Raw genomic sequence first — 17,199 nt, 5'->3', positions numbered from 1 at the left:
CATTGCTTTACAGCAAAAATAAAACTAATTAATCATTTGGTTTGAACTACATAGTAAATACAACTAACTCGGTTTTTGTTTATCAAGGACAAACTAACAAATTATTAAGTGTCAATAAATGCATCGAAAACATAAAATTGGAGGAATGAATCTGCATATTATTGTGCAGATATTATTCTACTAATTTTTTTTTTGCTATATTTAGGCATATCTAGAACACCAAATCTCATAACTTATCCGTCTGATATCATACGTGTCCCTTCTTTTTATGTCTCTCTTTTTTAATTTTTTAATTTTATTATGGATGACCAGTTTTCTTTTTCAATTGACTTTAACGTCACTCTGTTGAAGCTTCACTGTCCATTAACGCCGTAGCCCGACAACCAACGAAGGAGAAGGGATTTCAGCGAAAACAAACCGCCGTTAATAACCAGAAAAACCGATCTATAAATAACCTTAAACAAACGAAGGGACACAAACGGGAGAGAAAAAAAAGAAGGGTTTTTTGATAAAGCAAAAGAATATTATTTGATACATAGATTTTGGACTTTGTTTGTATTTGGCACCCTCTCACCTGCAAAACAAAACAAAACAAAACAAAACAAGAAGCACACAACCAGAGACAGAAAGAGAGGAAGAAGAAGAAGAAGAAGATCTTGTGAGATCGAGCTTCAAGCTATAAGCCAGGTTTCTCACATTCTCAGCTGATTCTGGTGCGTTTCGCTCCCATTTTCGTTTGTGTTTTTCTTTCTTCAGCTTTGTAATGTGGGTGTATCTCTGCCACGTGCTGCTTTGGACAGATCTTTGTGTCATATCCTCCCTGCTGTGCTTGTTTTTGTGATTTTTTTTTATGTGGGTTTTTCTCATCCTATTTGCTTTGTTTGATCTCTTCTGATTCGTTGTTTCTGATAGGTGATAGGTCCAGGTAACCTCAACTTCTCTCACCACCAATTATGAGCTTTTGCCTTTTCAAAATGGGGATACGCATTGTGGAGTTCAATTTTCTAGTTACTCATTTTTTTTGGGTTCATGTTAAGCTTATTTTCATCCTTGACCACAATTTTTTGTTTTTTTATTTCTCTTAAAAAGGTTTAATTTTGAGCTTTCCCTGTTGACTAAAGTTTTATCCGGAGCTCAAGTGCCGCTTCTAGTTTAATCAAATGTGTAATTGATGAATTTTGTTGTTTGAATTAGCCCTTTTGCGTCTCTCTTTACCAAACGGAAATTTTGTCTTCATTCACTTGGTTATTCTACCATGTAAATATCTTTTTTTCTTTCCTTTTAGTTTTAGATCATGTTGGAGTGGCTTCTTAATTTTATTTTTGGCGCCTTATACGAAATTTTCATGGTTACTTCCAAATTATTCTGCAGTTATTCCGTATAATTATACCTTGAAATGGCCCTCTTACCCTTTTTTCTCGTTCCACGACAAAGCACGTTGAAGATGAGAAGTTTGTTTTTTCTAAGATTGGAAAAAATCAGCTCAAAGATTATTTGAAGGTTTCTCTGTGGTTGATAAAATGACCAAAATCACCAAATAATAACAATAGATAAATAAATCTATTCATGTGAACAGCATTTTCTTATTGAACTGAGTGGTCTCCTGGATCTGTTTAAGCCTTCATTTGGAAGAATAACTTTTGTTTACCATTTTTTTTTTATCTTTATGAAGAACTTAAACTCATCCCTCAATCTTTTACCTTTAGTTTAAGGGCCATGTAATAAGTCGATCCTAAAGATATGGAGTAATTTTTGTTTACTCTCTAGCATATATATAGTCTTCTGTTTTGATTTTGCTATATTTATTGAATTTTTAGGCTGATAGAAAACACCTATTCCTGCATAAGTATAACGCTTCTACATTTATCTTGGTCGAAGTGTTTTGTTGCTCATCTGGTAAATTATATCATGCAGCGTCATGGGGAGGAAAGTTACAGGAATACAGGTGTTGGACAAGAAGCCAAATGGTGTCAAAGCTGCTTCAAATGGTAGTTCTGATGATAAAACACACATTTCTCCTAAGATTGCTGCAGCTATGGTTCACGCAATGGATCATGAAGTAAAGGAATGTACCGAAGCCAATTCTTTTGTTGAGAAATGTCATGAGAAGGATGTTTTGAGTACCAACACCACAAATTGTAGTACTGACTTGCCTGAGGAGGAGAATGAGAAATCTGAAGTGCAGAACACAGGTGACCATAAAGAGTTAAGCTCACCTGCTGCGAGAGAAGAGCTTACAAATCACTCTGTTCCACAGCCATCTGATCTGGTATCTGAAAAGCATGGATCCTTCACACAGATTGTTGATACTGAAGCTGTTGCAGCTGGTCTAAACTCGTCACCAAATGCTAACAACTTGAACTCACCTTACTCATCAAAGAATTCACAGGTAATTGATGGTCTTGCTTGTTGTCATGTCATCACATTTTGAAATTGAAGCATGAACCACTTAAATTCATAAGTACTCTGTGAACTGAGCCAAAGATGCATAATGGAACCAGTACATGTTGTGCATAAAATTTGTTATTAGGTTGTTTCCAGTTGTACCTTAGGAATGAGAAGGTGAATTTGTTAGAAAGTGACAGAAGTAAGATCCTTCTTTGTTTATAATACATGCTTGTTTGTGTGAGATATGTTTCTCTGACAGAGGATTATTTTCCACTCCTGTCGCCATTTAAACAAGCCTACTAAGAGAGTCTTTTTAAAGCCCAAAATGGGGATATCTTATAAGCCATTGATTAAACAATTCGAGACATGCATACCAGCCAAGGAGTGATTAGGTTTAAGGGTTGCACTGGTCAATTTTAAATTCATTCAATCTTTGGAGGCTCAAAATACCATCAACAACATCAGCATCAAAAATTCTTTTATTCCAAATTTGTTAGAGTCGGTGGTAGATGAACCCAAATGAAAAGTATGGAAGACTCAAAATACCATGCAAAAGAAATACATAAAAGGATATTGTTTGGAAATGGTGCTAATTTGTTATAGATTTTGATGACAACAGACTTCTATTTATATTTATTGACATTTGCAGGGACGTTATGCAGTTGCATGTAATGCTATTTGTGTGTATTTATGAGATTACTGATAAAGTTTTTCCGTCTGTTTGCAGACAAACTCACCTTTTTCATCCAGTAAGCCCTTGCTACAAGATAAGAAGAATTATGATGATGAAGATAATTGGTCTATTGCTTCCTCGTATCCTCTAAACTTGAATATTTTGATGGTTTATTCTTTTTTTTGGATACTTGGATGGTTTATTCTGAGCAGACAAGTTTTAGATATATTAGAAGAACCTCTGCCCCAGGGATACTTCTAAACATTTAAAGCTTCTTCTTATATGGATTTTAATCAGATAATAATTGGATTTTGGAACCCTCTAAATATAGTTAAACATTGCCTACATATATCATAATAGGCTATTATTCTATCATTTATTCTTTAACCACCGATATCAGTGCTGTATCTATGCGCACTGCCAGAGCTAAGGTAACTCTAGGTTCGGCCCCTTCATTTAGATGCTCGGAACGTGCAGAGAAACGGAGGGAGGTATTGATTTACTTTACAAGTTAATTCTGATATATATTCTGCTAAACAGATGATATTCAGTGTTAATGTTATCATTTTAATTTATCTATCCAGTTTTATCTGAAGTTAGAGGAGAAACATCGAGCTCTTGAAGAAGAAAAAAGCCAGTATGAGGCAAGGCAAAAGGTACTGTGGTCTTTCTCTTTGAATTGCATGATGCACAGTATGATATTTTAAATTTTTTTTACTTGATGCTTTTCTTTCTGTCTCCTCCTCTTAGTAAAAATATCTCACCCCTTATACCAATTACCAAAGCCTGGGTCTTTAGCCTATGAACATGGATGACTTGTTTTACGTTTCTCTTCCCATGTTGATTCTTTATTTAATAATTAATAATAAACTTTATAGGAAGAGCAAGAATCAGCAATCAAGCAGTTGAGAAAGAACTTGGTAATCAAAGCAAATCCTGTACCAAGTTTCTACTATGAGGGGCCTCCGCCTAAGCCAGAACTCAAGAAGGTACTACTCTTTCCTCTTTTCCCATGTGTCTTGTCTTTTCCTAATGTCATGATGATGAATATGAAACTACCATTCAGAATTTCTGAATTTTCATTGAAGGGATTCAATACAACAACAGGATGATTTGCATGCATAACTAAATTGCATCATCGTCACATGTAACATCATTTTTTTATTCTGTCCTTTTGTTGGCAGTTGCCACTGACTCGCCCCAAGTCACCGAAACTAAATCTAAATCGGAGAAGGAGCTTTGGTGATGCTTTGAACTCATCTCCAGAAGTTTGTGGCCGAGCACGTCACAGCGTTGGTAGTCACATCAAAGGTGGTTCGAATAGCTCTTTCATTCAGAAAAATAAGGACCAGGACCAGTTCATTCGACGCAACAGCAACGGCGCTTGCAAAACCAAAGAACGATCAAAAGTGGATAAGGAAACTAAAACAGCTCCTCCTAAGATCACCGAGCAGGCAAATGCAGACATATCAGTCCAATCATGAGTTGTTGGAAAATAGCCTTCATTTTCCTCACTGTTTGCACGAGAGATTGATTGGCCCTATTTTATAACTGACTTTTGTGATTTGTGTTAACTTGCGGTGTATATGTTTTGTTTTGTAAGTTATATTGGTACACATCATGTTTTATATAATGATATGGACTTATTCATGTAATATGTGTACCAAAATGTGATGTTTCCCCAGACTAGTCCCCCGGATTTGGTATAAGTTATATGAAATATATTATATTATATCTTTCTGTAGGATTTGCATTTAGCATTTGGGATGTTATACGGTTTTACATTATGAGTGTTGAATAGTTGTTTTAAATATTATGATCATATGGTGCTCCTTTTCATTGTTGTAAGATTGAGTTTGCATTGTTTTTTGTTTTTTTTGGTAAAATTGTTTGTATTTTGATTTAGAGGAAGGTTATATTTATAATTTTTTTGTTTTTTTACAACCTCTTACAACGTTAATTTTCGTCAATTAACGGTTATTATTTTTATAAATTAAATTTATTAATTAATTATTAATTCATAATAAATGACAACTGTTATTTGACGGAAATCAACAGTGTTAAAAAAAGAAAAAGTTGTACTATAACCTTTTTTCTTTGTTTTAATGTATTAATTATTTGCTGCAGCATTGTTTTGTATGGTCGAAAAATGATATTAGGATTTGAAGAAAAATTCAATACGAAAATAATTTGAAATTGTAGCGTATGACATTAAAAAAAAAAAAAGAGAGAGAGAGGAGAATCAAATCCTTTTTACGGTTTACCATTAATCAGCGTTTCTTCTGCCTAAACTTAAGCAATACTTATTTCACCTTTTAATACCTAGAAGGGTAACTGATCCACCCTCTCATCCGTTTGGATGAGTCAAATCCTCTTCATAGGTCTAAGACGAAAATAAAAAGCCTTCTAGCCCTAACATGTTAAAATAAGATTAATACAATTTTTGGTATCATTTAAAGAGGAGAAGGAGGATATACTTCCAATCTATTTCAACATCTTTTAATTATTTCTTATCAACATCTTTTAATCATTTCTTATAATCTATTGAAAATTAATAAATGTATTCTAATAATTTATACCCATTAAATTAACAAAAGTAACAATTAAAATATGGTTATAAAAAATTATGAACGAAAATAAATTATTAATATAAATACCAATACTAATCTTTTTTGAAGAATTAAATTAAATATTCATTGAATTTTTTAAGAATCACATTTTCAAAGAACTAAAATTGTAAAAAAATCAAAAGTTAATTTATATATTGAAAAAAACAAAAATGGAACCATATTTTTTTATTAGGAATAAAAAAAAAAGCTTTACTCTTATTTTAAATAATCTTACAAAATCTCGATGGGTATGCAACATTTAGGTATATTCCGAAAATCTCACGAATGATACTCTTATCATTTTGAATTCATATTTTAGAAAGGCGATTAGGTTTAAATGCAGTGACACATAAAATTGCAAAGTAGATGCAGATAAGAAAGCTTTATTTTGCAACTTCCGGTAAGAGAAAATCGGAAAAGTTAATCGCCGGAAACTATATTAAATTCAGAAATACACCAAAGGAATTTACATGAACAGCATCCTAACATTATATCTATTTATAATAATAAGACTGAAACACACAGCACTAAGTGACCAAATATAAACCCAAAACCGCTCCAATTTCTCACTTCTTATCCTTCTTAGCCTTCTTCGCCGGCGATTTCACGCTCTTAGGTTTCTTCACAGCCTTTACCGGTGTCTTCCTTGCAGGCTTAGCAGCCACCTTCTTCTTCGCCGCCGTCACCTTAGTCGGCTTTGCTTTGGGCTTAACACTAACCGCCGCAGCCTTGGGCTTGGGCTTGGGCTTGGCATTTGGCTTAGACACGGCTTTAGGCTTCTTGGTAGCAGGAACAGTAGTAGTAGCCTTAGCCGGAGCCGGTTTAGTCGATGGCAGCTTGAAGGAGTTCTTAACCTTAATAAGTTTGCCGGCGGCCACCGACTTCTTAAGGTAGTTAAGAATAAGCTTCCGGAAGGAAGGAGGTAGGTCCTTGTGCTTCTCCTCGATGAACTTGGTGATCGCATACTGGCTCGAACCGGTTCTCTCCTTCAAACTCGCGACCGCATCCGTTATCATCTGAAATAGACAAAAAAACACAATCAATGAGAATTCATGATTTACAGACATAAAAAAAAAAGACTCAAATTAACACAACTAATTGGGAAGGGAAGTACCTCGGCGAAGGGAGGATGCGACGGTGGCTTCTTTGACGCCGCCGTTTTCTTGGCCTTGGGTTGCGCTGCTGCGACGGTGGACATGGCTGAAATGACACACTGAAGAATTAGAATAACCGCTTATGAGGGAGAAAGATATGCAAGAGGACTTTGTAGGAAGCGATTTTATATAGAGCGTGGAGAGAGGGAAATGGTGAGCGCTGATTGGTGGAAATTAGGTCGCACGGATCGAGAATGTTTGATAATGTTTAAATATGAGCCTTTGGGTGGAGGCTTATCTACGGTCGAGAATGTAAGTCAGCGGAGGCACTTGGATACCTTTGGAGATTACGTATTGAAACTGCTTTTTGGCTTTTGGCTTTTGGTTTTGGTTTTCGGTTGGGTATGTGTTTTTATTGGGAAATATTAATAACTCAGCACATGGATTTTAAGCGTCTTAACTTTTTAACCACTAATTAAAACAAAATGGGGAAAATCTTCCTTACAAATGTGTTAGTATTCAGGTTTTATCTGAGAGTTAATTGAAATTTTTAAATGAATTTCTGAATTGAAACCAATGTGATTTTGTACTTTATTCTTGTTTTGCAACTTACAAAATTTGAACATGAATTGGTTCTTTGAATTCTCCCTCAGATGACATTGGAGTGGTACAAAACTTCTGGATTGTGTTGATAGCTGTACAAATCCAACACCTTAGCTTTACCAGACATTTATGGTTACTTACTATTTCCATTTCACAGGGTAGCTATTTCTTGTGATGTTAAATTAAATAGAATGCATAACATTTAATTCCTATGAACTAGACATAGGCTTTAAACTAACCAAACCATTGTTCATGGATCAAATAGAATGTATAACATTTAATAAAATCATAGCTCAATGATTTAAACTAATTAAACCAAATCATCTTGAAATGGGTTGAGGCATGATTATCAATTAATTTATGTTTACAACCATTATTCATATATGTTTACTTTTTTTTTTTTTGGTAGTTATATATATGTTTACTTAAGTGCAAAGGAGTTAATATATAATGAGTCCGGTAATATTATATTAACTAGTATTTGATGGAATAATTTTTATTATATTTGATATGAATATTATATGATAAAGATTGTAAAATACAAAAGAATAAAATTTGAAGGGAATATGAATGCAATAAAAGTTACAAAATTTAAATAGAAGACTAAAGACTCATGTATTAAAGTTCAAATCTTTTGATACACTTATTGGTAAAAAAAAACATTGTTAGTTTTTTTACATGAATTTTTATTTTCATCTAAAATTAAAATATTCAAATCATTCCTAGATTTTACTCTAGAAATAGCAACATATAGCTGTCCATAAGTAAAGACAGATTTCGATAAGAATAGTCCAACATAAGAAAGAGATTGGCCCTGACTAGAGATGTAAATGGGTCAGGCTGGGCTGGGCTTTGGCCTTCCTGGCCTAAACCTACGTAAAAAAATATTCAGCCTATCTGGCCTACTAAAAGCTTTATTTATAGGTCAAGCCTGACCTATTTTTAAAAATTAGAGAGCCTTATATGGCCTAGAGGCCTTGTAGGCCTCCATAGTGAAATATTTTTAAAAATTTAAAAATATTTTTAACAATTTTTAAAATATTCGCTTGACATTACAAGTCATTAATGTGTTCATAAATTGCTGCATTTTTTTACACGAGATATAAATTTCACTAGTGAGTATTAAAAATTTTACAATCATAAAAAAATAACTATAAAAATATACTGAGCAAAGTTCTATTCATGCATGCACTAGTGCATACACGAACTGTTATTTTACCCTTTGTCAGGAACTAGAATCCCAATATTTCTATTGAAAACCCTAACCCTCGCAATCCTAATAGAGTGATCAATTCTAAAAGAATTATAGATGAAGAACAAGATAAAATAAATGCAATTGAAATAATTAAATATAAATTTAACCAAACTACAAGGGGTTCACATCAAGGGTTGTGACCCTTACCACAATAATAAAAGACTAGTCAGATATATTCATGTCTGACAATTTAAATAATGAGAAAGAGTTCATGAAAAAGTAAAACCAGAAGAAGAAGAGGTCTTGAATCTTCAGTCACCGAGAGCTTCCTCTCCAGTTTCTCCTTGCCAAAAGATGCTTTTCTTTTAGAGTTTTTGCTTCCTTTATATAGCCAGCTACTCAATCAGGTCATAATCCTTGAATTAATTCTGATTAAATTTCCATTTTCCTCATAATTTCACCAATCAATCAGGTCATAATCCTCTAATTAATTCTGATTAAATTTCCATTTTTCTCATAATTCCACCAATCAATCAGGTCATAATCCTCTCATTAATTTGATTAAATTTCTATTTTCATCAAACAGCACAAATCAAGGAATGCATTCATGACGCCCGCGCGATCAGTGTCAAATTCGCGACTCCACAAATCAAGGACTGCATTCATGACGCCTGCGCGATCAACGCCAAATCCGCGCGGACAAACAGAAAGTAATTTTCCAAAATCACGCGGATCGCACCATTTTCGCGCGTTTTGCGCGAGACTATGCAATTTCAACTAGTAGGGGTGTTCGCGGTCTGGAATGGATCGTTTTAGAAGCAAAAATCATCTGATCCAATCCTTTAGGTTTGATCATATAATCATCCATTCGGTTTGGATTTTTTTCCAAATCCGATCCAATCCAATTTTTTTCGGTTTCGATTGGATCGGTTTTCGGTTTTTTGAAAATCCTAAAATTTATTTCGTGATTATTTTGAAAATAACATCTTTTGTATATATTGGATTTGTAAAAAAAATTGAAATAAAAAAACATTAGTATACTATAATATAGTTTTTTTTTTTGCAATGAGATATGAAGCTCAAAGAAGATAAAATTTTATTGATGAGATGTGACTAAATTTTTTCTTAGGTTTAGAAGATAGGTTAATAGGTCCTGAGTTTAAAAATTTGTAGGCTATGATTAAGGAAATATCCAAGTAGGTGTAAGAGAATTAATATATTGGATCGATTTGGATTGGATCGGTTTTCATCAACCCATCCAAAAACCGATCCAATCCAATTAAAATTTGCGGTTTTTTTTTTTGTTTTTGATTTTTCGGTTTTCGGTTTATTCGGTTATCGGTTTTTCGGTTCGGTCACCGCGGATTGAATCAGTTTGGATCGGTTGATGAACACCCCTATAAACTAGGGGTGTTCGCGGTCTGGATTGGATCGGTTTTGGAAGCAAAACTTGTCCGATCCAATCCATTCGGTTTGATTATGTAATCATCCATTCAGTTTAGATTTTTTTTCAAATCCGATCCGATCCAATTCAAATTTTTTTGGTTTGGATTGGATCGGTTTTCAGTTTTTTGAATATCCTAAAATTAGTTTCATGATTATTGTGCAAATAACATCTTTTGTATATATTGGCTTTGTAAAAAAAATAATTTGAAATACAAAAATATCAGTAAACAAATACTATAGTTGATGAGACGTGACTAAGTTTTTTTTTAGTTTAGTTGATGAGTTAATGGGTCTTGAGTTTAGAAATCTTTGGGCTATGATTGGAGAAAGGACAAGTAGGTAGAGGATAATTAATATATTGGATCAGTTTGGATTGGATCGGTTTTCATCAACCCATCCGAAAACCGATCCAATCCAATTAAAATTTGCGGTTTTCTTTCGATTTCCGATTTTTCAGTTTTCGGTTTATTCAGTTATCGGTTTTTCGGTTTGGATTTTGTGGTTTGAATCGGTTTGGATCGGTTGATGAACACCCCTAATTTCAACTTCTCTCTTTCACTTCTTTTTGGTGTTTCCTGCTATCAAAATGCATAAATTGAGTGAGATAATGATTGAGAAGGAATAATCAATATTTCTTGCATTTATGAGCTTATTTTCACACATTTATGATTAATTCCTTGCTTCTTTTACTTAGAAATCACCATATGTTAGACGCATATCAGGTGCTCAGACGTCGACTGCGATCCGTGATGATACGTCGGCTGGGACCCGTAAGTAGTCCTAATAACGGGAGGTCTGAACCATCCCTGAGTCTCGACCACTGGTCTCGGTGCCATAATCGGGACAGGGTCAGCAGCTATTCGCTCACGGGTACATCCTAATTCGCGTCCCTCAACTCGCTTTTGGGGAACATCCAGGGATAACTGCGGATCCTGATGTGACTGGCCTGGTGGTGCCTCAGGTCCAGGCTCATCAACTCGTGAATTCTCCCGAAATATTCCAATAAGCCTGCCAATCTCCTCGTGGATATACTCTAAACCGACTCGTGAAAACTCCTCTATAGTTGTTGCATGATACACCATTTCTAGCCCGTCAATCTGTATAACAAAATGTGTTAGCAATGTCATTATAAAATGTAAAAATGTATGTTTGCACAAATGTTACAAACTCACCATTCGTCCCAACTTTGTTGCCCTCCGAGAGATGTATCTTTTTCCCCTCGCTCTGTACCACTCCATGTACGCATGATTAGGTGACATCAAACCTGGTAATGGAGGGGGCACAACAATATGCTCCCTGGCCTGCCATCTTGCTATCCAAGGACTAAGCTTACGCCTCCAGTTCTCTTCAACCTTCCCCCGTAGAGTATGATCATGTATCCCTCTCAACTTTCTGCTCACTTCCGGGATGGGTTGATCCAGTCCAAACTGCCGCATATACCTATACGGTTGACATGCCTCTACGGTGTGAAAGTAAATAAGGGGACTGACAGCAAGCCAAAGGTACTGCTCGTGTGCAGTCACGTCCAGCCACTGGTAATCGATATATGGTTGCCACAACACCTACACTCAAAATGAAATTTGAATATAAGGAGTTACAAATTAATATACATGCAATGTGAAATAACAACATACTAAGTATGGACCACCATACCTCATCTCTACAAAGTGTATCCAAGGTTGCTCGATAATGAGTGACCTCATGAGGTTTAAACTTTGCTACTGTATTGAACCTGTCATCAGAAACATACATCAGCAATCATAATCAAGAAGTATAAAAATAGTATATATGATAAATCATTAGCGTTATTTTATATGTTTAGCAAAGCATACCGGCATCCATAATGCGTGCCCGGCTCTGGATGAGGAGGAAACGACAGAGCAATGGGTGGGAATCATATCCATGCCCAGATCTGAAGGAGAATATGGCAACCACCCATGTCAGATCGACCGACATCTGTCAATTTACACAAATTCATGAACAGGTGTGACAGAACCGCAAATCCCCAGTTGAAGCGGCCAATCTCATCAAATCCTCCCCCAAGCAACGAGACTAGCCGACAACCGAAATTGCTTCCTCCAGACTTGTCCGCCAGCAACCAAGAACCCAGCATCCTGGCAATGTGCGCCTTTGTGAAGTAGATCTCGGCATCATGATCCCCGGCATGATCGGTCCACCGGGTATATAACCGATCTAAGTATGAGATACGCAAGTCGCCTGAATGATGGAACTCATTTGGCTGTGGAACCGCGCCAAATACAGCCCCACAAGCAGCGGGCTAATCCTCAGAGGTAGAGCCGGTGACGACAGCCCCATCAGTAGGCAAGCCCAATATGCCTGCCACATCTTGCAAGGTGATAGTCATCTCACCTTGGGTCATGTGGAAAGTATGTTTCTCTGGTCTCCACCTCTCGACCAGAGCACTAATTAAAGGGGCATCGATCTGTGATAAATTATGCAATTACAGCGTGTTAACGAATGATATTGAATAATTACATAAATACAAAATAAGTTAAATTGCATACCTGGATATGTCGCATCCGGGCAACATGTATAAGTCCTGTCTGTGTCAGGTAGTCTGCGACAACCTCTGGGATAGCGCTGGTAGGTGGCCCCCCCATTGGCTTCCCACGCCTGGACTTTATTTTCCTGACATGCTCCGTATTCCACACTCGCTGTGAAATATGAGCACGTTGCATCCTCTTACGAAGGACGTCCCATCTGTACGGCCTAGGTATGATGTACATGCTGGGATCGGTAGGCTCTACATCCGATGCATAACCCGATGAAGATGATGAATCAGCCATTACCCTCAACTATATCATATAAAACAACATTTAAATTAATCACATGCAAAGCCCCATTTTATTTACAAATTAATTAAGCAATGCCATAATTAATTATCAAAAAATTTAAGCATACGCGTCATTTATTTTACTAGAATTGAAATTAATGAAATAATGTTAATACGTAGTACAATCATTTATTTGTAATTAAATAATAAAAAAACATTGGACAAAAATAATGTAATACTTACAGAATACTTAACCCTAGGTCACTAATAACTTCATAAATATGAACTAATCATCACACCTAACTGACTACAAAATCTTGAATAAATTCCCGCATTAATAACATCATACATACAAAATTTACGATCTCACTATCACTATTTTCTAAATCACTAAGTAATACGCTAAACCCTAATGCATAATTAAATATTAATAATAATAACTACGTAACAAAAAAAAGGAGTATCATTACAACATTCATAGCATGACACAAAATTTTTAAGTGACTATCCTAATGTTCTAAATCTCTAATATACGATCAATCCTAACATGTATTACTAACTAGCAGTGTAATTTAAATGTATACATAGGAGGTATTACGATCTTACCTAAGTCGGCAGAGCTTCGGAGAGAGGTGAATGAGTGAGGAGTGAAATGGAAAAAATGGGGTATTTATAGCATTGCACATGAGACGCCCCATTGGGGCGTCTTCTCCTTCATGAGAGACGCCTCACTGGGGTGTCACATGTGACGCCCAAAAGGGGTGTCACAGTGTGCAATAGATCTGTAAATACTCCTCAAAGTGTCATATTTGCGTAATTATTTAATTAAATTGCAATAAATAAATTTTTTTGCCAGGTTTTCTCTTTATAACCTCACTCGCGCTATCATAGGTAAAAGGAAAAAGTGTGTGTCATTTTAAAGGACGTAAAGTTGTGTCATTTTAAGAGAGAGAAAGAGAGAGTTGACAAAAAAAAGTAAAGATATGGGTCCCACCTCTTTGTGAGAGTGAAATGACATAAGTTGTGTCATTTGAAAGGATAAACATTTTTCTCTAGTAAAAGTAGAATTAAATATAAATAAATATAAATCATTTGCATAATATAAATCCCAATTTCTTACAATACAGCATACATAATCCAAATGCTGTCTATGCAGATTTTTCTGAAAAGGACTGATAAACTACAATATTATCTATATGTAGGTATATTATACATAACCGGCAGGGGAAACTTGATTTTGCCGCCTTCTTATACAATAGTTTGCTATACACAATTAGACACAATAAGCTATTTAACGTGATAATGAGAGAAAAAAACAGAAGGAAAAAAAAAAAAAACAATCAAAGCATTGTATATTTGTATACTCTCAAAGCAACGCAAAACGCTGGTTTTGTTGTCTTGAATTCCCTGGCCTCCTTAAATCACGAAGCTCTTTCCTATAGCAGAACAATCATAACTAGCATTTATCTTCATCTGCCTTTCGGATTGACAATTTGTGAGAAGATTGCAGCCGAGTTCTCACTTGAGTCCTGGCTAAGCTCATAGTCACTTCCAAGGCTAAGGTTTTTATAATGTGCTGCCATGTCGTTGTTTTCCAAGCTAACTTCTTCAAACTCACCTTGGTCAATACGTGAAGTGGGTGTTGGACCATCGGGGTTTTCTTGCAGATTGAGAGCAAATTCTAGATTCCACAATAGATCATTCATGGAGGGGCGATCAAGTCCATGATCAGACACACACTTTTCAGCAGCATCTGCAAACTTCTTCAAGCTTTCTGGGTGGATCTTTCCCTTTAGATTGGGATCAATAATATCCTCAAGTGTTCCTTTTCTTTTGCAAAGCAAAGCCCAATCCGCAAGGCTGACCTGTTCCTTTGGAAGGCTAGGATTCAAAGCAGGTCTTGCACATAGGGCCTCAAATAGGACAACCCCAAATGAGTAGACATCAGATTTTTCTGTCAATTGTTGTCTCCTGAAATATTCAGGATCCAAGTATCCAAAGCTACCCTTCACCACAGTACTAACATGTCCATCATTGTTCATGTTTGGACCCGTTTTTGACAATCCAAAATCTGAAACCTTGGCAACCCAATTTTCATCAAGGAGGATGTTAGTTGTTTTGACATCTCTATGAATGATGGTATATTTTGCCCCCGTGTGAAGGTAGTGAAGGCCTCTTGCAGCTCCAATGCAAATCTCCAACCTTTGCTTCCATGATAGAGTATCAAGTGGTTTGTTTCCCTTGTATAGATGTTCCCTCATGGTGCCACGATCCATGTAGTCATAAACCAGGCACATTTCCTCATCTTCCTCGCAAAAACCAATCAAAGACACCAAATGCTTGTGTCTCAATTTGGAAAGCATCTCAATCTCAGTCTGGAATTCGTTCACTCCTTGTTCTGATTGTGGGTTCGATCTTTTGATAGCCACTTGAACCCCATTATCAATAACACCCTTGTAAACCTTTCCAAATCCTCCTACCCCAATAACATTGGACTCATCAAAATTCTTGGTTGCTTGCTTCATCTCTTGTAAGGAGAAATAGCGGCACAGTCCTTGAGCCATGACTGATCTGTTGTTACTACCAACGCTCTTCCCTGTTGACATTGTGGATTTGGTGCCAGTTGTGTGAGAATTCCCATATAGGGGAAGCCAGCTTGATGTGTTGGAGTAGGATCCCGGAGCTCTCTTCTTCTTTTGGTGAACAGCAACACATATTGCAGCCACTAAGGCAAAACCTGCGGCACCTCCAGCAGCTCCACCAATAACAAAAGTCCTATTATGATGTTTATTGTCTTGGAAAGTCTTGTCCTTCTCCTCATGTTCAATCAGCATCTCAGAAGGCTGAGGATTGGGTCCAGAAAGGTTTGTGTCATTGAGCTTGAAAATCTCCACCCCATTGAGTATTGCATCATAGTATTCTGGCTTTGTATCAGGTGCTGGGTGCAAAGCAAGCCAAAGCTGATCATCACCTGGCTCATCTTGGACATACACAACATAGTCCTTGTATGTTGGCACTCCTTTACCACCTGTCCACCCTATCACATCTGCTTGAGCCTGAGCCGTTTGATTGTTGACAAAGATATTGAAAACAATCTCATTGATTTTGGAATAGTAGTAGTCACAGAAATGCAACCTGGTAAGGTACATGGAATTTGGATCAACTTGGAAAATCCATGTAAGATTGAATCCCATGTTGACATCCTTATTGTTGCCCATGGATCGTGATGTGGAATAGACATTGGGAGGAGCAATGTACTGTGGCATGGTCTGGTAGTTGATTTTGACATCCTTTGCAGCTTGGTTGGTGACACCAGTGGCTGCACCATATAGGTAAGGGGTATCATCGTACCACATTCTGCTCAGACCAGAATCTTGTGCTGGAGATATATATTGCCCACCAACGTTTAACCTGAACATTGTCTGAAGATGCAAACTTTTTGCATCCACGGTTTGGTCGGTGTAACCCACCAACGAAGCTGAATCAAACAACTCAGGCATTTGGATCAGCTGAATACCGTTGACAAAAGCGAAAGCCCCATCGTGCTTGTCAGAAGGCTTGAAGGTAAGAGTGAGAGTATCTGAATTAAGAGGCGCAAGGGAATACTCTCTGTCAAGGTAAGCTTGTGAGAGGGCCTGACATGTAATTGAGGCGCTGAAATTGCTGAGAAGGGTAACCCCATTTGCTATGACAGAGAAATATGAATTGGAAGGGTTGAAACTGCCATAAACAGAGGGATAGAAATGGAGCCTGAGCCAGTACCGCTTATCGGGTTGAACAGGGAATTTGTATGTTGCTTCTGATGTGAAAACTCTAGCTGTCATGTATGGAATCTCAGATAAAAGGGAAGGGTCTTGGAATGAGGATTTGGATGTGATGGAATTCCCTTCTTTGAGGTACTTGTTATCAGGGCTCCATTGTCTTCCATCAGCATCTTTTCCACCACCTTCACCCAGCCCACACCCCAACATCAATGACTCACCATTGTTGCTCGATGCTGAGAGGGCATTCAACAAAACAGAGATACAAAGCAGGAAGATACATGCATTGGGATGCATATGCATGATTGAAGAAAAGAAGAGGAGACACGATTGGGCGTACAGGAAAAAATGATAATAATAAGGGTAGGGTGACAAGTTACGAGATAATTAAGAAGAAAAGGGTTTTCCTGTACCCCAGAAACAAGAAATGGGTTGTTGGTTTTGTTGTGTTTGTGCAATTATGAGAAGGGTTTTCATGCACGTGAAAAACCTACCTGGATTGGTGGGACTGAACCAAACCAGGTAAGAAGAGAAGGATGAACTTTTTATTATTTTTTTTCGGTATTATGAGGAGAAACTATGGTTTGTTCCTTTGTTCTGAATTCCGGTTTTGGGAGTTTTTTTTTTCTCTTGCAT

General features: G+C 36.6%; 3 protein-coding genes across 4 annotated transcripts; 1 reads left to right on the top strand and 2 right to left on the bottom strand.

Annotated features, from left to right (window-relative positions):
* Window positions 1-454: 454 nt before the first annotated feature.
* Window positions 455-4,762, top strand: LOC133310669 (protein WVD2-like 1). 2 transcript variants are annotated; one of them, XM_061511628.1, is made up of 7 exons: window positions 455-687; window positions 1,915-2,389; window positions 3,116-3,201; window positions 3,462-3,552; window positions 3,646-3,717; window positions 3,940-4,050; window positions 4,246-4,762. In XM_061511628.1, the coding sequence occupies exons 2-7, from the start codon at window positions 1,919-1,921 to the stop codon at window positions 4,543-4,545; spliced, it is 1,131 nt and encodes a 376-aa protein (XP_061367612.1). In that variant the 5' UTR covers window positions 455-687; window positions 1,915-1,918; the 3' UTR covers window positions 4,546-4,762. The 2 variants fall into 2 exon arrangements, with proteins under 2 accessions (XP_061367612.1, XP_061367611.1); XM_061511627.1 differs by having other exon boundaries at window positions 457-713.
* A 1,322-nt stretch (window positions 4,763-6,084) lies between these two features.
* On the bottom strand, window positions 6,085-6,911 carry LOC133310670 (histone H1-like). Its single transcript, XM_061511629.1, has 2 exons — window positions 6,785-6,911; window positions 6,085-6,686 (listed from the first exon to the last, which is right to left on the bottom strand). Exons 1-2 carry the CDS (start codon window positions 6,866-6,868, stop codon window positions 6,237-6,239), a joined length of 534 nt encoding a protein of 177 aa, XP_061367613.1. The 5' UTR covers window positions 6,869-6,911; the 3' UTR covers window positions 6,085-6,236.
* A 7,360-nt stretch (window positions 6,912-14,271) lies between these two features.
* On the bottom strand, window positions 14,272-16,866 carry LOC133310667 (receptor-like protein kinase ANXUR1). Its single transcript, XM_061511626.1, has one exon. It carries the CDS (start codon window positions 16,864-16,866, stop codon window positions 14,272-14,274), a length of 2,595 nt encoding a protein of 864 aa, XP_061367610.1.
* Window positions 16,867-17,199: the final 333 nt, after the last annotated feature.

The sequence above is a fragment of the Gastrolobium bilobum genome, unplaced genomic scaffold, assembly GCF_033153095.1.
Source record: "Gastrolobium bilobum isolate Gb01-03AN ecotype WA unplaced genomic scaffold, APGP_CSIRO_Gbil_v1 utg142234, whole genome shotgun sequence".
Lineage (NCBI taxonomy): Eukaryota > Viridiplantae > Streptophyta > Magnoliopsida > Fabales > Fabaceae > Gastrolobium > Gastrolobium bilobum.
This window is presented reverse-complemented; position numbering and strand designations above follow the sequence as displayed.

Bases quoted from the DNA above. Each gene is read 5' to 3' on its own strand.
- LOC133310669 (XM_061511628.1), top strand. From the start codon at position 1,919: ATGGGGAGGAAAGTTACAGGAATACAGGTGTTGGACAAGAAGCCAAAT. The intron at 2,390-3,115 runs GTAATTGATGGT...GTCTGTTTGCAG, and splicing joins ACTCATCAAAGAATTCACAG to ACAAACTCACCTTTTTCATC. The intron at 3,553-3,645 runs GTATTGATTTAC...TTATCTATCCAG, and splicing joins GTGCAGAGAAACGGAGGGAG to TTTTATCTGAAGTTAGAGGA.
- LOC133310670 (XM_061511629.1), bottom strand. From the start codon at position 6,868: ATGTCCACCGTCGCAGCAGCGCAACCCAAGGCCAAGAAAACGGCGGCG. The intron at 6,687-6,784 runs GTACTTCCCTTC...TGTCTATTTCAG, and splicing joins CGCATCCTCCCTTCGCCGAG to ATGATAACGGATGCGGTCGC.
- LOC133310667 (XM_061511626.1), bottom strand. From the start codon at position 16,866: ATGCATATGCATCCCAATGCATGTATCTTCCTGCTTTGTATCTCTGTT.